Source organism: Argopecten irradians, chromosome 16, assembly GCF_041381155.1.
Source record: "Argopecten irradians isolate NY chromosome 16, Ai_NY, whole genome shotgun sequence".
NCBI classification, from domain to species: Eukaryota; Metazoa; Mollusca; class Bivalvia; order Pectinida; family Pectinidae; genus Argopecten; species Argopecten irradians.
Genome location: NC_091149.1, coordinates 16808287 through 16833783, shown reverse-complemented (window position 1 = coordinate 16833783; position 25497 = coordinate 16808287). Strand labels below are relative to the sequence as shown.

The 25497-nt window shown below is 31.9% G+C and overlaps 1 protein-coding gene across 2 annotated transcripts in view; it reads right to left on the bottom strand.

Annotated features, from left to right (window-relative positions):
- The window catches only part of LOC138311113 (cilia- and flagella-associated protein 65-like), a 32777-nt gene extending 7640 nt beyond the window's left edge, over nt 1-25137 (bottom strand). Inside the window, exons 1-35 of one of the 2 annotated variants that reach the window (XM_069252556.1) lie at nt 25008-25137; nt 23860-24102; nt 23421-23559; nt 22629-22759; nt 22159-22273; nt 21883-21967; nt 21476-21621; nt 20655-20765; nt 19994-20102; nt 19399-19514; nt 18851-19000; nt 17890-18018; nt 16694-16762; nt 16057-16089; nt 14837-14926; nt 14365-14445; nt 13853-13907; nt 13392-13477; nt 12747-12873; nt 11943-12111; nt 11233-11371; nt 10672-10811; nt 9684-9768; nt 9202-9360; nt 6046-6211; nt 5246-5374; nt 4673-4829; nt 4192-4260; nt 3484-3612; nt 3056-3140; nt 2450-2608; nt 1832-1942; nt 1340-1417; nt 901-1014; nt 404-562 (exon numbers count right to left, since the gene is read on the bottom strand). In XM_069252556.1, coding sequence (XP_069108657.1) covers nt 404-562; nt 901-1014; nt 1340-1417; nt 1832-1942; nt 2450-2608; nt 3056-3140; nt 3484-3612; nt 4192-4260; nt 4673-4829; nt 5246-5374; nt 6046-6211; nt 9202-9360; nt 9684-9768; nt 10672-10811; nt 11233-11371; nt 11943-12111; nt 12747-12873; nt 13392-13477; nt 13853-13907; nt 14365-14445; nt 14837-14926; nt 16057-16089; nt 16694-16762; nt 17890-18018; nt 18851-19000; nt 19399-19514; nt 19994-20102; nt 20655-20765; nt 21476-21621; nt 21883-21967; nt 22159-22273; nt 22629-22759; nt 23421-23559; nt 23860-24086 — 4047 coding nt within the window. In that variant the 5' untranslated portion in view covers nt 24087-24102; nt 25008-25137. The remainder of the gene's footprint in view (nt 1-403; nt 563-900; nt 1015-1339; nt 1418-1831; nt 1943-2449; nt 2609-3055; nt 3141-3483; nt 3613-4191; nt 4261-4672; nt 4830-5245; nt 5375-6045; nt 6212-9201; nt 9361-9683; nt 9769-10671; nt 10812-11232; nt 11372-11942; nt 12112-12746; nt 12874-13391; nt 13478-13852; nt 13908-14364; nt 14446-14836; nt 14927-16056; nt 16090-16693; nt 16763-17889; nt 18019-18850; nt 19001-19398; nt 19515-19993; nt 20103-20654; nt 20766-21475; nt 21622-21882; nt 21968-22158; nt 22274-22628; nt 22760-23420; nt 23560-23859; nt 24103-25007) is intronic. The other variant, XM_069252557.1, reaches the window with a different exon arrangement.
- Nucleotides 25138-25497: the final 360 nt, after the last annotated feature.

The following is a 25497-nucleotide window of genomic DNA, read 5'->3' as shown; positions in this document are numbered from 1 at the left end:
CACTTACCTCTCCGGGTATGTACATGTACATACTTTCCCATATATACATGTACCTATACAGGTAAGTACCCTTTAAAGTTAACCTACAAATACCTGTGTACAGGTCAATATGCTATATGTATCTGGAATTATCTAGTAATTCTGGTAAATTAAATTCAGAAATTTAGAAATTCTGTATCTACACTTATCTTTTCTCAGACTGGTAAATTCAATACCCATAATATATTGTCAAGGTAAATTAAATATCTGTACATCTGTCCATTCATGTAAATTCTCTAACTGTCCAGGTAAATTCTGTAACCACACTAACCTATCCAGGTAAATTCTCTAACTACACTTACCTGTCTAGGTAAATTCTCTAACTATACTTACCTGTCCAGGTAAATTCTCTAGCTACACTTACCTGTCCAGGTAGAGGTACACTCTGTATACTTGGTACTCCGGTCAGGTCCTGCTGGTCAGAGATGGGCATCGTATCTCCCATAACACGGCGGTCATATCCGACCCCCGTGAAGGTCACAATGGCCGTGTCACCATTATGGACGTGTATGGGAACATCAACCTACAACATTGAGTAGTTACAATCAGTTTTTATAGATAATTTCAAAATTTCCAAAAACACACAATCCCGTTTGAAAATAAATAAAATGTTCAATGAAATTAACAGGATTGGTGCGAAACTTTTAGAGATGGTTAAAATAGGATTTGCCTTATAAATGCCAAATTCATTCGCTTTTTTTTTTTTTCAATTACAAATGTATAAATTTTGATGAAATTGAAACCGTTTTATAGTCAACAATAATTTGAATCATACCGGAAATTGTTTTTTGTTGTTGTTGTTTATTTTTTCTTCAATAATATATTATCAAACCTCGATTACCGATATCACATTTAACGTACCATGTATGTTTTGGCTTCGATGGGGGAGAACCTCCAGTCAACAGCTAATGTCCGTCCTGGCTGTATTTCTCCTACAGGGTTCAGACATTCAAAGATAGGCTGGTCGTAGTTTTCCTGTTAAATTGAAATTTTGTTAATATTTCTCCAAAATCATATATTAGAAAATATAATAAAATTTACCATTTCTACAATTATTACCAAAAATAATGATATATTTATTACAGAATTTCATGAATTTAAAAAAAAATCCTGCTAAATGTGATTGAAAACGATAAGGATAAAGTAATTGACAGTTCTTTTTTTTCTGAAAAGATCAATACATTATGATATTTTCCATTCTTAAAGAATTATTGTCTAGAAAATGTATGAACAAAAGATGTTTTTAAAATTATTTACTTTGTGTCAAATGAAACAGAAAATTTCCATTTTTGTTACTTACCTTTTTAAGAAGATCTAAAGGAGCCAGATCAATGTGGAATTTGACAGGAACAGCTCCTCCATTGTACATATCATATGTCTACAAATGAAATTAAAGTGTAAACAAACACATTAAATTTGGAAAATATATAATTATATAAAAATGTATTCAGCAATAATACAGCTGCTGACTCTGTTAGTATGAAATCAAAATCTTTTTCACACCACAATTTTAATCCAAAACTATGGCCAAACAAAATATGAAATTAAAATTTTGATTTAGTATGAACATCAAATTAAAAGTTAAAATAAATAAATAAAAAAATTGATTGACTTGGAATATAAAATTATTTTGTTGGAATATCAGTACTAAAATATACCTCAATAGAAATGAGTATTTAAATAATAAAAATTAAATTGATAATAAAAATGATTTATGAATTGTACGTTATTATATTATTGTATATAAAAAATATCTTTTTCATTTTTTTTATAGAAGTACATTACAACTGACCTGTTTTGGAGCGTTCTTTTCTCCCACAGGTATAGGTGTAAACATGTGTTTGTTGGATGGGAAATGGATGTATCTCCTCTCAGGCTCCACCGTCACACCGACAAAGTTCAGCTGTAAAACAAAATAAACAGATAATATCAACATTATGTAGTTGTCATACAATCAGTTTCTTTTTTATATCTGCATGTTCCTATTATTTTCTTAATTGTCTTTAAAGCAAAAAAAAAAGAAATTTAAGTAAAAAATTAAAAAGATGGGAAAAGAAAAGTGTGACAATACTTTTTTGCAATTTGAATCCTTTTCTTTCATTTATTTAAAAAATTGATATCAAGATATTTTTAGAAAGTTTGAAAATATGATTTCTTAACACTTGTATATTATGACAGTGATAGCAACCCCTGGGATATTGAGGATGATAGTAATTATATGGGCCTTAAGTCTAATAAATAAAACAACTTGGTACAAATCAATAAGGAAAAAGAATTGTTACACGGAATTATCACTGGATAACTATCTAAACTTAATCTGAATTGTATCCTTCTATCAACATCTTCAAAATTAAAATATATAGATTTTGGCAAAGACAGGAAGACATTAATTCTCATACACTGCACCCACCAAGATTTCCCTTCCACGCGCCAGCTTTAGCAGTACTGGTAGCCTATCTGTGCCCGCCATCGTGTGTTTGTACGTAAGGGTAACGGTTTTACACTCCCCAGGCGCCAACTTCCCTGTCTTAGGTTCAATAGTGAATAACTTGTTGTCCATCACTTTCATCTGTAGAGAAAAGGTTGGTTAAAATATATACAAGTACCATATATATACAGTCAAACCTGTCTATAAAGTTACAGACTGATGAAAAAAATTGATTGTCTATATAGCTACATGGTCTTATACACCGGTTGAATTATGTTAAAATCGGTGATTTCGACCCCTTGAAAACTTGTCTTTTAAAGCAGATGGTCTTTATACAGAGGTGGTCGCTAAAATAGAGTTTATTTTGTAGTTACTGTGCCACTTAAAATTTAATTGCTGGCAAACTGCATTTCAGCATTTTTTTAAAAAAGTATTTTATATTTCTATGTTAATTTTGAAATGTAATATCCACTTGGTTTCTTTCAGCAGCAAGTTTTCTATTGATTTTTTAAGACAAAAATCTGGTACAAGTTAGGTCAAACTTTCTAACCATTCCATTTTGACCTTGAACTTTAACTTTGTACTGACCTCATGGAGTTCATCCTCGTCAAACTCTCCTGTCTCTGCCCAGTATTCTAACTCCAACTGGAGGTCAGCAGGGAACAGGAATGCCCTTTAAAGGACAAGAAAAGGTGAATGATAAAACATTTAGGTAGCTGAGACATTAGTCTTAAATCAGTGCGTGTGTGTACATGTAGCTTTTTCCTTTATTATTTTTTTTAATTTTCAGTAGGAAATGACTGTGACTTAAGTCTTTTATATGCTGCCATATAGAAGGTAAGGGATATAAAACTGACACAATAACAAAGGTGTAAATAACCTATAATAGTTCTTTTCTCAATTTTGAATTCACTCCAATATCAGTAATTATAGTTCTACAGACGACACCTTTCTAAAAAGTCTTTTGAGATACAATATTGTATTAAAGCAGCTAATGTTGAATGTGAGAGATGTACCATTCTGTAGCGACTGTTCCAGAGTTCTCAAACATCAGATTGACAATACACGGGTCACTGTTCAGTGGTGCAGAGCTGAAATTGAAGTCGAGGATGGCTCGGGTGTAGACCGGAGGACGACGGCTATGGCTGAAAAGAAAAGCCAAAAGTAAGACCAGGGAAGTTTGGTTTGATTAATGTAACAACCTATTATAGTAGAGGAAAGCCAGAGTGCCCGATGAAAAAACACTGACCAGTGGTCAGTACCTGCCACCTGACCCACATGGGATTTAAACTGCTGACCTAGATGTAGAGAACATGTAAAAGATATGTCTGGACATCTTTAAGCCAAATAGTCACCATGGCTCCACATGAAAATATTTTCATACGAAAACATTCACAATGTATGGTGTAACAAGTTAAGTGTAATTCTTGTTTTTGTTGAAAGATAGTTAGATTTGTTTTCTGTAATTCTTGTCATATGGTAACAATTATCAACTAAGACATTAATTTTAATCTGATGTTCAAGATAAGCTATGTGCTAAATTGTCAGAGCATGTCAATCAAAAACACCAAATTTGACTTGTTAAAGATGTCCCAACATGCTGTATTACGAAATTCAGAAACGGATTCTGATCTGGAAAACAGAAACTCTGATTGGATTCCAAATACAAATTGCCAAAATGCTGATCAGACACGGATTCCATGTGCAATCTCTGATCTAATTACCTGTGTCTCGTAGCCACGCTGTATCTCAGCTCCTCTGTTGATGGGTCAGAGTCCAGACTGACATTCAAGCTGAAAAAATTGTTTATATAAGCATTGATGTCACTATTTTTTAACTTCATCAAGGCATGAAATAATTTCATTCAAAAATGTTTGTGAGAATTCGCATTTATAAATTAATTATATAATTATGAAAATATGTTTAATATGTTCACATTTTTCTCCAAATTAAACATATTCAATAGAATTTATTATTCTATAAGTCTTTAATTTTAATCAATGAACTTATAATAAGAAATAAACAAATGTCTTTTCACTAAGACCATTTTTTCTTTACTCAAACTATTTGTGGAAAGGTGTGAAAAACTGAAAACATTTTTTTATTTTTATTCCAATGAAATGTATGATAATAAGATACGATTCTGATTCCAATGCAAAGGATAATAAAATCATTCAACTAAAATCTTTAAAACTATTTGCTTACTTGTCCAGGGAGAACAAGCTCCACAGTTGCTTCTTACTGATGCCAATAGCGCTACCATAGCAACGAGCATCGGTAACACACATGAATGGAAACACGCCAGTTGTCAGGACATGACACAAATGTTGTGGTTCTTTGGCTGCATTGTGTGTTATTGTGCCTTAAACATCAAGATTGTAATTTCAGTAAGTATTTATACAAAAATACATAATTATTGCACATTAAAGATAAATGAATATAACCCTATTTTAACAACAACCATGATATTCAATTGTTGCAATTATAAAATATTTCATTGAAATTTTAATTTTTTAAGCAATTGCATAACGTTAGTTACTAAAAACGTTTTGAACAGAATGAATTCTGCTTAAATTTAGCACATCAAGCATGCTGTCTATGATTTAATTAATAATACATTTGTTTGTTTTTTTTATCCTTCTGCATTTCAAGGAAATCCTAACAAGAATACACAAATTAAATCTCATTATGATAATCTATTTGCGAAAAGCATATAAAAAACTTTCTCCAGACTCCTGTCACAACTGATAGTCATGAGAAAAAGAAGAAAAATTGTACCTTCAGGAGTTATCAGTTGATAAGAGATAGCGAACTGGTAAGTTGACCTGCGGACGGGACAAACTGATGCCATGATGGTCTGTTTGGACCGTGCTGGGAGAATACCTTCCTTCTTCTCCAATATCAGGGCTGAAATGGAAAAAGAAATATAAAAAAATAATATATCAAAATAAAATTTCTGCATAATTTTTTAATTTTAACTTCATACTTTTTTGAAAGTGATAAACGTGTAATTTTGTTAAATCAAAACATGACAGTTCAATGATAGAGAAACAGGTAACAGACAATGCAACTCTGAACTTACTAATAACAAATATCAACACCTTTCAATTGAATTAAAAAACAATAATAATAAAATAAAATGAAATAATAAAATAAACAAATATAAATATGTCAATCATTTTATATGAACTAGAAATGTTTGCATTATTTAAAGCCATATTAAATGCTTCCATACAAAATGTGATGTGATGTTTATATCAAAATGAAACAGACTTTGAGTTTGATCAGATAGGAAAGGGTGGCTTGAGGCAGACATTTTCGACACTATTCAAACTACATAAAAGAGTTATCTGCCCTTGTGGGTATGTGTTGATTGTGATGTCTTGTATATAATTTACCAGCAATATGTCATATATTTCAGAGTTAACAATGCGAATATATCTCACTATATAATGACGTCACAGTTAATACCTTCCTGTAAGGGAGATAACTCTGTAATATGAAGGAGTACATCCTCATTTCTCCTCCCAACCCCAATCCCTGGAGGGAGCATATGATTATAAATAATTTTTTCTTACCAATTTTATCGTCCCGAGTCACTTCCTCAGGATAAGGACCGTCCAAAGTCTGGTCAATATAGAGTTTGTAATGAAGGGAACAGGAGCTATCATTGGTGATGACGATAGTCTTGGCCGCTGAACTCCCCACCACGACGTCGCCAAAATCTAGGTAAGACTGCTCTGCCTGGTGACAAAAGGTTGATTTGTATGGAGAATTAGGAGTGAAAGTAAAAAACAATAAATTGTCAATTGGAATAGCAGTGTATCCATTATATTAATTGTACAAAATTATTTTCATTAAATAATATTGACAATACCTAAATTTCAAATTAATAATTAAATTATCTAAATAACCTTATATCAAGTTGAAAATTTAAAAAGTCTTTATTCTTATATCAAGATTAGAAAAAATATTTTTTTCATTTTTCAACGTTTTTAAAATTCTAGTTAATTATTTTTGCCATCCTGCAAAATTACATGTACAGAAATTGCTTTTCCAGTCGTCATGTGCCACCCCTCTTACAAAATGTCTGTATAATGTGACAAATATTATAATACATATATATTGTCAGTTTAAACTGGTTACAAGCGTAAAAAAACTCTCCATGCTGTGAAGCTCTGTTTGCATATTGAATACTCGGATTGGTATACCATAGAACAACAAACAGTGAATTGAGTGGCGATCATTGGCTCACTTCTTTATTAAAGTGGCCGCATTTATTAAAATTTTCTTTTAAAAACATATACAGTCGAAACTCGTTATCTCAAAATCGCTTGAGTCGAAATTCCGGTTGAGTCGAATTAATTTTCAAGTCCCGTTTTTCGTCCTTCTTTGTGTATGTATTTTAAGATCGGATGACTCGAATTTCGATGTCTCGAAACTCCGGTTGTGTCAAAGTCAATTCCTGGTCCCTAGAACGGATATTCAGCGGAAAAAACAGTCGCTATCTCGAATTTAATTTTAGTCAAAATTTTAAATAAAAAAACCCAACAATTACGTAAATATAACATGGATACAAACAATTGAAATTCACCTGTGGTTTGTCGTAACACGTGATTGGTTTACCTGCACATATCGCGATCGGTATATGCAGATTCGGGCCTATGGGAACATACTACAACAATGACTGCTAATATTTAATAATTGTTTAATAATCCTCTCAAGTCTGGCTTCCTAATTAGTGTCACTTTACAATTGTGACTTACCTGTACATAAACAGGACGCTTGTTTACACAATCACACTCAGCATGGCTCGATCAGCGTGGCTGATCATGACCGGAAGCGTGTTTGTTTAGGAATCATTAGAAACGAAAGTGTGTTCTAAGGTTTGTATGGAATGTTGATAGTGCAAAATAATATAACAAACCCACAATGTTAAATGTTTAACTAGTCGTTGCAGATGTACTAGTATCTTAGCCATACAATGTATTTTTTCGTTGGTATAGAAATCTACTTTCGTTTCATTTACCGTAAATTATATATTAACCAGTAGAAACGGAGAATGTAGTCTGCTCACGGTAGGTGAAAACTATTGTTTATTTTACTATTAGGAAATACCATTAAATTCTGAAATAAGAAAGGTGCTTGTTTTTATTTGTTCAGGTAATATATCCCGTATAAGTTTGATGTGTGAACCATTGAAGTCAGTATACGTATACCACCGGGAAATCAGGGTGCATGCCTATTATCGTGACAATCATATTATCGTAATTCAATTTTTTTTATTTACGAATGTATTTTTAAAAAATCCCAAAACATCTGAAAACATATAACTAAAAAGATTTGATACAAACCTTATCAGTTGGAAAATCACGATAATATGCTGATCACGGTAATAGGCATGTACCCGGCTGTCATAAGATATAAGGACCGTTGAAAACCACGTTCTGACCAAACCTAATGGCATTACGTTTGAGTCGAATTCCGGATGAGTCGAATTATTTTCGTTGGTCCGTTGAATTTCGAGATAACGAGTTTCGACTGTACATCCAAATTATCATTTAACAATCTTACATCAGACATAAAAGACCAATTTTACATAAAAGTAAATATGCAAAGGTGAGCGGAATATCCGCCATCTTCCTTCTGACATAAAAAACCACAATGTTTTCAAAAAGTAATATGAAAGGATGAGCAGGATATCTGCCTTTTTGAAACCAATATATAGCTTAAACAAAAAACAAATGAGACATCAAATAGGGAGGAGAGGGAGGGTAAGCACAATACGATGAAATCAAATGTGATACAATGTTGAGTGTCAAACAAAGATGGCGATCGTTGAAAATTTTTTCTTCTTGTGACATGATGTCTGTGGTATTGACCAATGAAAATTGACCTTTAACTTATGACCCGGATGTTGATACCATATATGGCATGCAGAGAGCGCGAAAATTCAAACTAGTTAATTATATATGTATAACTGGTATGCAGTTTACAAAAATACGTTTGTTATTACAAACTTCAATTTTTGCCATCCTGCAAAATTACATGTACAGAAATTGCTTTTCCAGTCGTCATGTGCCACCCCTCTTACAAAATGTCTGTATAATGTGACAAATATTATAATACATATATATTGTCAGTTTAAACTGGTTACAAGCGTAAAAACTCTCCATGCTGTGAAGCTCTGTTTGCATATTGAATACTCGGATTGGTATACCATAGAACAACAAACAGTGAATTGAGTGGCGATCATTGGCTCACTTCTTTATTAAAGTGGCCGCATTTATTAAAATTTTCTTTTAAAAACATATACATCCAAATTATCATTTAACAATCTTACATCAGACATAAAAGACCAATTTTACATAAAAGTAAATATGCAAAGGTGAGCGGAATATCCGCCAAAATGACAATAAATATTATGATATTGTCATCCGCCACCCAAACAGCTTGTGACATGATGTCTGTGGTATTGACCAATGAAAATTGACCTTTAACTTATGACCCGGATGTTGATACCATATATGGCATGCAGAGAGCGCGAAAATTCAAACTAGTTAATTATATATGTATAACTGGTATGCAGTTTACAAAAATACGTTTGTTATTCTAGTTAATTAATTTCTTCTTTATTTTTCTAACTTTTAAAAAATCAATTAAGCACTCAATAATGTTGATCATCAAAATACAAAATTTAAAGTGTTGAATATAAATTTCAGAATCAAGTTTACCTTGATATCTCCTAGTGTTCCTTCTCCAACAGCCCGCACTGAGAACTGTTTCTTCTTACCACCGGACGAGGTGTTGCTGAATCCCTGGCCCCATACGATCAGTGAGGGTTTCATCACATATTTCTTCTCCGCGTCCGGTACAAACGACCAAGTCTGGCACTGAGCAAACACAATAACATTTCTTAAAGTCCAATTTGTTCACATTTAGGAAATCAAATGAATGAAAATGCTCTAAATAAAGGTACAAAGTATTATAATATAGTTTCGAAAAAGTCTCAGTAATTTATATGTGTTTTTATATTCATGATCTGCATACATATAACTTTCACAATCAGATACAATTTCAGACTTTTAACAACAGAGTTAATACAAAATATTGTACACAGGGAAAATTTTACAAATCAATCACCCTGACATAAGCATAAATTCCCATGTTTATAGTATCATAGTAACAACAAAAAGGTATGAGCTGGATAGATTACCTGAGTTTCATTTGGCTGTATAATCCCTCTATCAGGTGTTACTGTCAGCAGTTTCCTGTCGGCATGTTTTAAGTGCCACTCATATCTGTGAGATACAAAACAAATAATAAATCAAACAAAAAGATCTGATCAGAGGTGTTATAGCTGTATATCAAACCAAAAGATATTTGATCTGATCACAGGTGTGATAGTTGTATATCAAACCAAAAGATATTTGATCTGATCACAGGTGTAATAGCTGTATATCAAACCAAAAGATATTTGATCTGATCACAGGTGTGATAGCTGTATATCAAACCAAAATATATTTGATCTGATCAGAGAAGTGATAGCTGTATATCAAACCAAAAGATATTAGATCTGATCAGAGGTGTGATAGCTGTATATCAAACCAAAAGATATTAGATCTGATCAGAGGTGTGATAGCTGTATATCAAAGTATCCAACCAAAAGATATTTTATCTGATCACAGGTGTGATAGCTGTATATCAAACCCAAATATATTTGATCTGATCAGAGGTGTGATAGTTGTATATCAAAAACAATCCTTCTTTACCACAGGATAGTGAGATAGTTCCAGTTCTTATGCAGTTTGTCAGTTGATGACAAAGGAATGAAAGATTCTTAATTTCTCATTCTACATCAAACAGAAGTGATAGATTCTATTTCTCATTCTACATGAAAAAGACAAGAGTGATAGATTCAATTTCTCAGTCTATATCAAACCGGAGTAATAGATTCTATTTCTCATTCAGCATCATAAAGGAGTGATAGATTCTATTTATCATTATAATCCAAACAGGATTGACAGCTAGGTTCTATTTCTCATTCTACATCACACAAGAATGATAGATTCTATTTATCATTCTTCATCAAATAAGAATGCTAGTGTACTTTTCTCGGTCCAAATCACACATTCCGGAAACAGGAGTAAACAGAATCTATTTTCTCGATCAGTTTAATGAAACAAAACATGTAATAGCCTTACCTTAGAGGAATTCGTGACAGGTTCTTAATTGTGTAAGACTTGGAGGAGGATGTACCAATACATGTCTGTTTGAAGAACATGTTACCCTCAGTATCAAGTAAAACTAGTGGGGCCTCGGCCGATCCCCATAGCTGGATGGACTGCAAACAAACAATATTACTTCATTTATTGATATCAAAAATTCAAATTTCATGAAGAATTCAAGGAGAAGAGAAATACATCGTTATTGACATGGTAAAATGTTGTTTTTTGGAGGGGGTCTAAACTTTTAAACAAAATTAAGGAGCCATATTTTTAAATTAGGCATCATAAAAAAAAAATTTTTTGTTTTTTTTTGTTTTTGGACAGATGAAATTTTAATGACATGATTTTTTTTATTGATATATATGTACAATAAATAATAATATGTAAAGACTTTAAAGATTTAAAATATATATGGGTAATTACATTACAAATGTTTTGAGTAAATACTATGAAGAATATTCCTACAGAAAATTTTGTAAAAAAACCCATTACAAAATGTGAATTGTATTCAGATACCGGTAATTATTATATGCTTACCTTATTGTATTTCTCATTGTCATTCAGTCTGAAGTTTAGAGCGTGTTTATACGTCTTTACCTCAGGCGGAGTGATTTTCACCACAAAAATCTGATGTTCGCCTTTCAGTAAAGCTTTCGCTGGCTTTATAGCATACACACTGCCAAAGAGAGAAAAAATAAAACATTTGTAAATGTACAGGCACAGGACTGTGTTTCAATTTGGGGCATACTTCATTCATGAAATAAGGTAAGAAGTTGATGACATACTTGCAATCTGCAAACATATGTCTTAATTTGGACTCAATTAAATTTTGGCATGTATTTAATTCAAATCAGGTTAGAAAAAAATGATAAATTTGTCTATTTGTCACAATTGCTTCTATAATACCCACACATAAAAAAACTAAATTAGCCCAATCACATTTTAGCCTGGTGTGAAAAGTGCCGAAAAAATATCACATACCACTAAAACGTGTATTTTCACAGAATCCAAATCAACAAGAATTCAAAAATTTGATCCTGACAAGCATTACATATCACAAACAAGTTCATAGCTCAACTTAATGCAAAATAAAATTTCATTAGTATAAGCCATAAATGTCTCCTTTTAATTGTTTAACCTAGCTAGTATTGAAACATATATTAAAGTTATATATATATACATGTATTCCTTAAGATACTGATGCGATTGTTAAATTAATAATTAATATGCGATCATCCACAACTTACCAAGATGGGTCTTTCTCAACATCATAAAATATAGGTGTAGTGCCGTTGTTTGTGAACAGGACGGTACGATATGTTGATTCCTTCGTATTGACAGCTGGAAATATGAGGCGCTGCGAGTCCAAACTGAGACGCGGTAAAAATGTCTCGTTATTTGGCTGGAACGTATGACCTAAAAAAGAAATCATTAAAAATGTTTAATAATTAATGTATTTCCCTCCATTATTTAAAGATAATCCCAAAACTTTAAAATTTCAAAATGTTTATGCTAGATAAGTGCATCATCTGATATTATATGATGAGTTTTCTCCCGTCATTTTGGTTTTTATTCCACTCTTAAGATCCCTTGCATGCTTTCAACTGCGCCATCGAAAAAGATTTGTATGAGTTATATAACTTGTTTCGTAATCCATGTAAAATAAACACATATTGTAGTATATAAATATAGGTTTGCTTTTTTTTAATTTTTGATATTATAATGTTTTATTTTTTTTATTTTTGATATTATAATCATGGTAATTTTATTTTTAGTTAATGTATCATAGAGCTAAGGAAATTATCAATAACTTGAAGGTCAAATTATGAAATATCTTTTTTAAGTGAAAAATTAATAGATTAACTGGACCATTATGTAGCATTTTATTTCCTTTCCAACTTATTAATCATATTACGAGAAGAAAATGAATGTTACAATTGGGAAGAATTAATGTCAAAAGTCGAACATCAAAATTCAAAATAATGTTTTCAATGGAATCTCTATGATCTGTATTAATTTTATATCTAGGTAAACACATGCAATTTACTGACCTGCACAGGTTAGTGTGCAGCACCACGGCGGACAGTGGGTGGTGTCTTCTACCAGGCGGTAGTCCCTCAGACTCTTGTAGTACGTGTAACATTCGAGCTCCGCTCCGTAAAACTGGTTAGGGGCATTCTGCAGGAATAAAAGTTTAGGGTAAAATACTTTGCTAATCATCAGTTCTACATTCTTCAAAAAAATGAGAAAAAAAGACCAGTTTAATTACCTTTTTTTTAATTCATATATACAATGTATTAACAAAGCAATGGAATATACTGTATAGTTGTTTATTTTCACGGGTCAAAATTTTCGCTATATCAATTAAAACAGACAAAATTTTAATTTAAATGATTTTAAATGTTCATGCTCCGGCTTTAAGGGTATATGTGATTCAAACATTTTTCAACATTTTGGGGATCTCAAAACATCCCATTAATTGCAAAATTATCATCACTGAGAAAATAATCAGCTACATGATATACAATTCATTTTAATTTTGAGATTAAAGAATCTTACTGCAGTTCTAAATTGAAAAAGACAATTTTTCACCTGAATTCTAGGCGAAAAAGAGATCTATTAATTTCAGTATAACTGTATTTGATGTTTGAACTTGCTTTCTCCTTGAATGGATAATTTTATGCATAGTTACTTACTGGTTTGAAGGAGACTTGGAATGCACAGGTTTTAAGGGGAGGAATATCCATCACCAATGGGGTCACGTAAAATGTTTTGTCTGACCCTGAACAAAAAAACTTCATTTCATCTCTACTTGTTACATTTCACAAAATATATTTGAGACATACACAAAACATATGAAATAAATATTTACAAAAATCTAAACCATTTTATAATTCCATGACTGTCTGATTACTAACAGTAAATACTAAATTGCCAAATGTTATTTGAAAAGTATAGTCATAATTCAATCAATATCTGAGTACGGTATTAAATAGAAAATTGATACTTGATGTTTCTATAGTATTTCTTCTAATTTTTAATTTCTGTGACTTAAATTATTTTCTTAATATATAAATTATATAAATTTGTAATAATCGTTAATAATAATTTTTAACTATAAAATCAATCAAAATGAGAATCTGGTTTGGTGACTCACCCCCGATCCACTGCACTGTCACTTTTCCATGTGTATGGTTGGTTATGTTCAGGAGCTGTAAATTATCAAAATTCAAAACAGAAAATAAAAATAGCAGGTCTTGAATTAGACAAAAGCTTTCATTATTTTTGTTTTAATTTAATTAAAGAATTGTTTTGCTTATTAAATAGATTTTGTGGAACAGATATCCCAGATTATCAAGGTTTTTTCCAACTTATAGCCAATTATTTTCAGGGTATTTTTCTTCTAATTTTCATTATTATTTATTTTTTTATTATTTTAAATAAAATGAGAAAATTTAATTATAGCGAATATATATATAATAAAGAATTATTATTGTTATAATTATTTCATATAATAGCAGTTTTGAATTTCCACAATTTAGCTTTGTAGTGTATATTTACACGATTCATTAATTTCTCAATATCTTGCGACAATATAATCCGTGCAAATTTCAAATATATTGTGACTATACAGTATTCGGTTTTTCTTCATTTTGAAGTAATACCTACCTTATCCTCTACAAGTCTGATATTCTGACATTTTCCAAAGTCGATGTTGTTGACGTCCATGCTGATGTGGGGCACAAATTGCTGGAAATGAAAACAGATCTCAGTACATTTTAAATAAATATCAATTCAATCTCTTACCTATGAACACAGTTATCTGCCCTTGTGGGTTGATATTGATCGTGACGTCATGTATTTGCAAGAATAAGGGACATTTTAGTGTTGAAAGCATCCAAGACTTTGATTTTTGATGCATGTACAGTGGAGCCGGATAATCCGGTCCCAGATAGTGCGAAAAAATCTCAGTCCAGATGAAAATATCAGACACTGGATTACCGTAACATTACATATTTATGAGGGACCCAAAAATCAGCAGTCCAGAAAAATTGTAATCCGGACAGTTTAGACTGGGATCGAAAGTGCCCAGATTATCGAAGGTTCACTGTATAACCAAATTACTCTTTATGTAACTTACCACCACATCGCTATGGTAACCATCATTAAAGTATTGGTCCATGGCAGGTATTTCCTTGTAGACGTTTTCTGTATTGTCAACAGATTCCCCCTGTTCAAAATATATGACAATGAAAACTTACATAATTTATTATTATAATAAGCTACAAGTACAATAATCTTTACCTGGTAATATAAAAGCTTTAGATTTCAATTTAGAAATCAAGGTATATAATAGAATACATGAATATTGTACTTATTTTTCATAAAAAATCCGGAATTGTCTAATTTTTCCTGATTATGTTTTCAACAAAAGTCTGGTTCAATTTTAAGAAATTCCAAAAGATAACTTCATGCAGCTTCTTTTGACGACAAGTTCAGAGCATCAAGATTTAAGATTAGAGCTTTATTTCAATTTCTTTCAAAAGAACGAAATCCATGACAACATACTGTGTTTATATAATTAGCTTAACTGAAAAAACGGAGAATGTGAATAAGACAGTTGAAAAAAAATATTAATATGCATTATAAGCATTACTAGAATATCAGATTGCAACATAATACCCCTAAAAATTCACCATGCACTGCTCAATTCGTAGGATAAGAAGAGTTAAAATATATTTTCAGGGGAGAAAGATACGCTCTAAAACAGATGCTCTATTAGAAAACAATATCAATCATGATATTATAATCATGCTAAAAAGATCTAAAATGAAATTTACACATTGGAGCAGCATAATGAACTCTAGGTTAAATAAAGCATATTGTCAAATGTCAATGACATTGAAGCAGGAAGCTGAAATAAAATGAACAGTCATGTAATTTTGTATTGGTTATAATTGCATCTACTTTATATAGAGAGTGTATACAAAATGTATTGATATAAATTGATACTAAAAGGAAGCAGCAGAATTGATACTTTCGTATTCTAAATAAAGTTCTTTGTTCATTAGCTTTCATTCTTGGTATACTTACAAATTTCAAATTCAACTTCAATCCAAAAATGGAGAAATATATTGGATTTTCTCATACATTATATATAAATTTGTGTTTTTTTACCCATTTTGAAAAAGTAAATAAAAACAACAAAAGGAAAATGAACAGAAAACATTTTTTTTCTTAAATAATCTTGAATTTACAATGAAGTTTAAAAAAAAAAAAAGCAATATAAACTTGAATAAAGGATCGCTCAAAATTGAATTCCAAGAAATTTGCAAGTCAAAAATTGACAAAAATCTTTACCGCATCTGGTATTACGATTTTCACAGGCCAATCCTGAGCAAGGGAGAAAATGGAGGAAGGTCATGAAAATGAAAGAAAGATGTGTTAGATAAACTGCACAAGTGAGTAGAAAACAAACAGTTGTGAGGAAGGTGATGCTTAAGGATTATCTCCCCTTAACGCATACACCCCTAAAATTTTCATAATGGACTGGTCTAGGTTTTGATTTAGAAGAGTCTAAATGCCTCTTAAGGGGGTGAAGGAGATAAAGGAAAATGAGAAACAACTAATTTCTACAATTGACCAAATGGACATCTTAAAATATGCATCAACATTTGTAAGTTACAAATATTGATGTTTTTGAATTCAAGGGGAGATAATCAAACAGCCATACCACCCCAAATATTAAATCTTAATTTGATTATCTAGAAGTATTAGTGGTGACAAAACATGTTATTCACAGCAAGCTTTCTTAATTGGTGCTGTTTATCATACCAAGGTGCACAATCAAAAACACAAGTGACATAAAGACAATGTGTAATACAATGTGAAATCTATATGTCTGATTTTACCAAATCCAAAATTTAAACAATATAATTGGTGTTACATGTAACTAGGTACACAAACATTTTAATTGTTTAAATATATTGTTTTTTACCTCTGCCATTGTAAGAGCTCCAGAATCATCCAGCTCAAGTTTCCCAGATTTTGCAAGGTCGTTAAGTTGCTAAGAAATACAAATTAAAAATGATATATGAGATTTACTTTACTATAAACACACTTCTTTCAGCGCAGTCTAAATTTAGTGCGAATGTGAAAGACTGTAAAAAAAATATGAAAAAAAAAAGAAAAACTATAAATCATGTTTTATTAGCACAGATATAATTAAAGATGCTCCACCGCCGACAGAGCATACATGGTACCCATCATTTGAACAACAATTGGTGTTTAATCGTGTGTATATATGTTTAATTAACTAAAAAAATATTATAAAATAATTCATTTTGCTTTTGGTGCATGCGCAATCAGTACTGCATTCCATATAGGACACAGTGCCATTGATTTTTTTCTGGATGCAATTAATTATTTTTAATATTTTCATCTTGAAGTAAAATAAGAAGCTCTGACTTTTCAATGGTGGTAATGGTGTAAAGCAAGTAACTTTTATAACTGAAGAAAAATACTAAATCGTCTGCTCCTGTTTTTTGACTGTGAAAAAAATACCATTTGTCAGCAGTGGAGCGTCTTTAAATCAATTAAGTAATTGAATACCCTTCTAAAATTTAGCACTGTATGTGAATTAGTACTTTAAAACCGAACCAAAAGTGCTAAAATAATACAAGTACTAAAATAAGTATTTTACAGTAATCTTATGATCTATAAAGATACTATAATTAAGGTATTACAGGAAACATAAGCAAATTAAATCCCATTTGGAATATTGAAATTGTATTCAATGAATTTGCCACATGATATTTTTTGGCATGTGTTGAAGTTGTCATAATAAATACATAATAAATGAATAAAATTTTGGAGGGAGGATAATTGGTTTTAATTTTTTTTTTCAAATCAAAAATGTATTTATATAAATTAGTCATTTTGTAAAATTGATCAAAAATTTGAAAAATTTTTCATTTCGCTCTACACGAACTCCTCTATATGCAATATTAGCACTTTTGAATCACAGCTGTGAAATTAAAACTATTTTGCTGGTGTTTTGAATATCACTAATTTCAGAAAAACCACGAATATAGCGATAATACCCCCCCCCCCCCCCCCCCCCCCCCCTCCACACCCCCACCCCCACCCAACCCCTGATAACCCCGATTTGCAGTACATTGTATGTGACAATACCTCTGGAGGATAGACAGAGAGTCCACGTCGTGCGTGGAGTTTGTAGTTGTTCAGATGTTTCCCCAGGAGTACTGCTGGTTTAACCATTTCAGCATGACAGGTGCCAAGAAGGTCAAGAAACAACGGCCCCTGAAACACATAGAGTACAAAAAATAAATTCAGATTCCAATTAGTTTTCAAAGTGATATTCCAGGTATGTAATTGCAAATTAGAGTTTTAATGAGAAAATTTTCTCAAATTTTCTCAAAATATTGCATTATATATTTACACTCACAAACACATAATGTGACAATTATTACCTACAAAAGCAGGTATGCACTAGACATTACGGGGACTTCAAAACACGAAAGCAATGTGGGGAAATTATTATTTTCCGTCCAATATACATGTAGACTTGGGGTAATTGTGATGTCACAAAAAAAAAATCATGTCAAAATATTACGATCACCAAAAGGTGTAACTAATCGATGGTAAATCATATTTTACCAACATTGTTTTGCTATCTGGAAATCACTGTATTACTCTAACAGAATAATATAAATGAGAAATTGTGTGTCTGCATACTAGAAAGTCATCTGTCTTTGTAGGTAGGTACTGATTATGGCTTGTTTACAAAGCATAACAATGTGAGTTTTGTTCACAGTATAATGACGTCACAATCGATACCTAGCCACAAGGGCAGATAACTCTCTAATATGCAAACACAGAAAATCATCAAGCCGCAGATACGTTAAAACAACAACTTACACACTCATAATATACATTTACAGGACACTACTTGACACATGAACATGTAAATTCAGAACAGTACACAGCGCATGCAATTCAATACCTAATTATACACATGATACAGTGAAATTAAAAGATGCATCAGACAGAAAATAAAAAAGCAGCAGACTGGTGTCCATCAACAATATTAAAAGACAAATGTCACAGTCTATAGACTAATGCCTTTGCCTACCTGATTATGTATCATACAGGTAACTTGACGATGATAGTTGATTGGGTGTTGAGGGTGAAACTTCAGGATGATCGTTGATTTTGTGTTTGGTCGTAGCACCCCAGAAATTTTCTCAAACTTGAAAACACTCTCGTTGCAGTCAATCATAAACTGTAAAATTATCAATAAGCACACATAAAATTATAACGTTTTGATATTAAAATAAACAATGGTGAAAGTGAGCTATGATCAATACTATTTAAGGCAGAAAATAAAATATAAATTAGAATTAATATTACCCTTTCATAAAAATTGTATATATATTGAAACTAAGTTATTCTGCTTTTAAAAAAATCAGACAAGTTCTCAATGAAATCATTATATGATGAGCTTCAATTATTTCAGACACTGACACCAGGGTGACTCCATAAGCCCCCCTCTCTTCGAGAGCATGTTCACTAAAAAATAAGCTGTTCTGTTAATTTTATAAAACAAATCAGATATAAGCCCTTTTTTGTATTAAGCTTTGATTGTTTCAGACATCATGCTTCACTGTCAGTAAAGTTTACCTGGTAGACGGCCTCTACATCAGATGAGTTGACAAGATCGACGGTCCTTGTGCCGACCTCCCCGATATCGATCTGCATGAAGTTCACGACCTTTGTACTCAGTTGTACAGTTGGACCTAAACATACACATGTATTTGAAGATCAGACAACATTCAATGTGACTACATATATATTAACTGTAAATACATGCAATTGACTTTTATTTAACTAAAATAGCTATATATGCTATTATCTATAGGATACATATATCATGGCTTCCGCTGAGTATATTTAAAATCTTTGAAAATACGTTAATTGTTCCCCTAATTGCAATATCAATTTCTGAAAAAACAAAGATGCGTTCTTTTATGATGTAACATATTATGTGTGAACTTTTTGAAATCACAATCCCCATTCTTACCAAATTACAATATGTAACCTAGATTTTGGTAATACCTGATGTCATGATTTTTTTTTTAACTTACAAAATGTATGTCGTCATTTTTTGTGTACCATGCATTATACAATGAAATTATATAATTAATTTTGTGCACATAGACTTTATACAATTAAATTAACACCTCTAGATAACAAATTTAATTTCCCTGAGTGTTACCTTTAGAGGAGCCACTACACTTGATAACACTCTTGCTCACGTTGCCGATCGCTACGACATTGAAATAGTCAATGCTGGTAGTATCCACTGTATTAGGGCTATATGTGAACTGTAAAAGAGAAAATAAAATTCTCGATTTTTTTCCCCGCATAATTAAAAGTTATTATCTTAATTGTAATATGATAGTGAAAAGTAAGTTTTCTTCCAATCAGTACTTTTGTTCTTAAACAAATCTTCACAAAATAATTCATTCAATTTCTGAGTCACAGAGAGAAAACATGAATGGTGTGGTACAATCTGCTAGTGTGAAGATGAAATAATTTTTGCATATTTTATGTGTGTGATTATTTAACAATACTGATAATTAAAGCAAACAAAGATGCTTGGGGAGTCTGTCTGTCCATATACAAATTAAAGCTATAATTACAAAATGTACCAACTCAATTCAAAGTAATTTAATAATTCTTTTAAGCTCTTAATTAATTCAGCTTGTGCGGGTGTATTCATAATACAGTTAATTCTTAATCAAAATTTTGTTTGGATATTGATATATATACATTATTTACTGGGGAAGATTCTTCCTAAAATCCCAAACAACAAATGTAAACATTGACTAATTACTTTCAACATTAATGTTGATTAAGAACAAGAATAAACTTACTGGAATCTTTACCGAGCCCATGGGAGGAACAACGCCAGTTTTCTGAGGACAGTCAAACACTGTATCTATCCTAGAGTTGGAGGGATGTTCAACTTTGTAAGGTGCTCTCACCTACAAAAAGAAAGGGAGAAAATTATATGCATACAAACAAAGTTATCTCCCCTTGAACTGTATACATATATAAGGATCAAAGCATGGCTTACGTGTTTTAACCGATTCAAATATATCAACAGATTCAGAGCTATTGCTATTCCATCTTTGCCCATTACAGAATTACCTCTCTTGTGGGTAGGTATCGATATTGTGATATCATTATTTTGTGTGTGTAATTCATGTCATTTTTCTCCGAAACAATGTTACACTCACAAACACATGACGTCATAATCAATACCTACCCGCAAGGATAGATAACTCTGTAATATGCAAACACAGAATACCTGGGAGGCCATTGTACACAAAAAAGAATAGACCAAATGCAATTATCCTTCCTAAACACAGAAAATAAAATGGGCCCCACTTTTTTCTGAAAGTACATTCGTACAGATGGACCCATTTTATCACAGAAGTACCCCTTTTATGGAACGCAATTATAACTAATGAGACGAATCCACATACCACATGATACCTGATAACTTTTGTACATGGCTATTGTTTCTATTGGTGATGGAATGATGTTAAAAAGCTGATGTCCCATGCTAACCGGAAAATTATAAAGATTTAATTTTCATCACCACTGGAGATATTAGTCCTGCACAAACGTTATCAAGTATCAGGTGGTATATAAATTAATCTCATAATCAAATAACAAGATCAATTCGTACCGGAGCTAGGTTATGAAGCTCCGCCCACTTTTGTGTTGTCGAGCCTACAGGAGTAGGGCCAAACTGGACAGCAGCCTCCAAGTTTTCGCGTGTCAGTGTGGTAGCAGGCTTCCCAGGACTGGACACCAGAATGTGGGGATATTTTCCTACAAATGATGAGAAAATCAAAGTAAAAAAAATATAAAAAATTGGAAATAAAATTAAAAAAAGTATTTTATATTAATAGATTTTGATTTGTTGAAATGGCATTTGCTTGATTCTAGTCAAAATTTCATTTTTTTTTTTTTTTTTTTTTTAGTTATAAAGATTAGATTTTTATGACTTCAAGGGAAAACTTTTCCATAAATTGAAACCTTTTCCCAAAACCAAACAGTCATGGAGAAAAATTCTGTCTAAAAGAGACTTACCAATTCCTTCTAGCTTTGTGACTTTTCCCAAACTGAGATCAGGGCCATACAAACAAACAGCTTCTCCTTGGTAAACACAGGCATTCTAAAATGTATAATTAATTATCACCATTAATATATCAAGTTGATCAGGACCAGAAAAAACAAACAAGCAGCTTCTTCTTGGTAAACACAGGCATTCTACAAGATATAACTAGATATGTACACCAATGCCTCATTCATAACTTTTATGTCTTTATGTCTTTAAATACATTAGTTTTGTCTACATTAACTTACCCCAGGTTTGAATGTAGCCTTGAAAGACTTAGATGTGTTTGACTTGAGTATAGCACTAACAGGTTCGATGGTGAATGGATCACCACATTTCCACTGAACATGGGTTTCAAGGTCTCTGGATAAAGATCAGAGAAGCACATTTAAGGTACATGTTATGTATAAAACAATGCCATGATCAGCAATCTTGTAATTGAATATTGGAATCCTAAAATTAACGTTTTATTAACCGAGTATTTCTTTTGAACAATATAAATGATGATTAAATGTATTTCAATATCAATTAATTTAATTTATATTTTAAATAAAATTCAATTTGTTATAGATTGCATGCAACAATTTTAATATATCACACATTCTAATTGCTTCAAATAAGTAAACTAGGTGAAAAATAAAAATTTGATAATCAACGTCACAAACTTCTCATTAAATTCCATTTTAATTTTTGTAACCGATATTTTCTTGCACCGTACCCTGTGTTGGACACCTGGAATGTACTCTCCACAGTGTCCTTGGCAGCACACATGCTGAAATCCAGGAAAGATGGAACAACGATATCCACTTCTGGCAGAACTGCCCGAATAGGAACTTCAAATGTCCCATCCTACAAAAAGATGAAACAAATCCTACTGTATTTTTTCCATGAATTATTATTGCAAGTTGAATATTTTTTTGTATAAAAATATTAGTTGGAAAACTGTCGACAAAAGAAGCAATACATTAATGGAATAATCCACATAACGTGATACATAATAACATTTGTGTGGGGACTAGTATCTCCAATGGTGATGGAATATATTGTTACTCTTTTTGTTTCCCGCTACATGAAATGACGTTAGCATGGGATATCGTCTTATATATCGTCATTCCATCACCAATAGAACCAATAAACAAACATCAGGTATAAAATGGTAGATAGATAAGTCCCATTGATAAATAGTATACAGTATTCAACACAATAAGCACCCATTTCCCTATAAGCGCTCCTTACCCTTTTTGAGGTCTTCAATTTCAATATAAATAAGACCAAGACTACAAAAAACTATAGGCTTGCAAAAATTTCATCTTATTAAGCACCTTTCCACTTTTACAATTTTTTAAATGCCCTGGGCGCTTATTGGGTCTACACCGTACTTCTTTAAAACATTAACTACTTTAAAAACATAACAAACATTTATAGAATTTCATGATTTAGATTAAGCTTTAAAAGATCAAATTCTCAGAGAATTTCTAGTTTAGCTTAATCTGACTTTGATGTTACATACTTTTGTTTGGAATTCAATTTTATCTTCATAAAGGATTTTCTCCAATGGTCTGAATGTAACAGGTAGCGAGAAACTTGTTCCTGCACTCAACACCACAGGTTTGGGGTACAGAGTGGTGAAAAAACGACTGCTGGGATTTCTGTAATGCAAGGAAGAGAATATACAAATATGATTGTAACAATTCAAATTGGTTCATTTTTTGTTCAATTATAAAACTGCAGTATTTTGGGTAGTATCATGTCCACAATTTCACAATTCTAGCTGGTCTATTGTTTATTCTATAGAAATAACAATTTCTAGAGTTTACGCATGTGATCTTGAGTTAAAGTTCACAACTTGTGTGTTACATGTATTACTTGTGTAAAATTTATAATGTATAGACCTAATTTGCTATATGCAATATTGATCAGATTAAAACTAAACAACATGTTCTACTTACTTGTATTTTACTTTCTGTGTTTTGATATGGACATTTTTTAGAACAATATTCTTTGTGTACTCCCTGCCTGGCTCCCAACCTTGCCAAACAATACTTTCGACAACTTCGATTCCGAAATGATTTAATTTCAAAGTGCTGGCTTGTCGGGGACTTTGTGCTGGAACCAGTTTGGTGGGATCGCCCACATGCTGGGCTACTGGCATCTCAACTTCAATCATGGACGGCATTGTGTTGTTGAAATGTCTGTCGAAGAAAATTAATGAAATTTGATCAGTGCAATGATTATGTAAATTGTGTATATACCTTTTTAAAGCAACCTAGAATAACTTATGCTTTTTATTAAACAATCAACATCTTTTCCTCTATAAAACAAACAAAAAATTCTCTTAAAGACATTTAACGGTTATCGATAGTTATAAAATATATACATGTATAACTGTCACTTTACTCCAACAATGTTAGAGGTATAACATATGATGAGACACTTTTGAAACATTATATTGTGTCCAACAGTCAGCAAAATAATGTCCGATAAAAAAACGGCCGACCAGTCGACTCTCATGCTATGGGAGTAAAATGTCACTGAACTGTACAGTGTGCATACATATATTTTCAACAAAATACATGCAGTTGTACATTATAATTGAACAATGGGAAATGTACACATTATCTATACAATCCTGTAAAAACAAAGTCTTCTCTGAATGCCAGAATAAATACACAGTAACACTTAAAGTTTGATAGACCACAGTGCAGTACTAACAAGTACAGAACCGATATGACTGAGTTCTCAACAGAACTATGTTGTTATGTTTTTACACAGATGACATTTGGCGAGACCAAATAATGACCATATCATCATTGTTCAGCAAATCCATTCAGTACCAACGACAGAACCACTTCATGGGTATATGGATATTACACGACATAACATTGTGAAGAGACCTTTTGCATTTCATTCTTTCTGTATACGAGAACCGAAACTGCCAAGAATCCCAGTCAAAACAATGTGATTTCCTACAAACGAAAAGACTTTTATCGATGATCAAATATGTTTTAAGGTAAATATACATGTTATGCATTTACTTTGTGTTTCAATATTCAAAATAAGTCGACTTTTATCAAAGTCACCACAAGGTAAAACTCACGAGACGGAAAATCCCTCACGAAACACCTTATTTTGAACATACAGCCGCCATCTTGTAAACTAATGTAATCAAATATGGCGTCGGTTGCTACGAGACCTTCTAACACAGATGTAGTGGATTGTGTTAATTTGAGGGCTTAGATTTGATACAAAACATCTGGATGCAAAGCTTGCGATAAAATAGAAGTTCCGACCTGCACAACCGATTTATTGTTTAAGAATGTAAGTAGATTTTCAACTCATAACTAGCAAGGAGAGGTTATTTAAAGACTTCTCAAAAGGGAGACAACTGTCTTAGCAACACATACATTATTGGCGGGAAAAGTTCTAGTGATAGATAACGCCGGGTCCATACTCAGATATAAAATGGGGTTTCCTTATATCATTGAAATGGACTTTTAGAAGAAAAAAAAAAGTGTGGTCCTTATTTTTGGATGGTAAAAGGATGGGGACGGCTTCAACGCAATTTTTAAACCGTTATACATGTAACT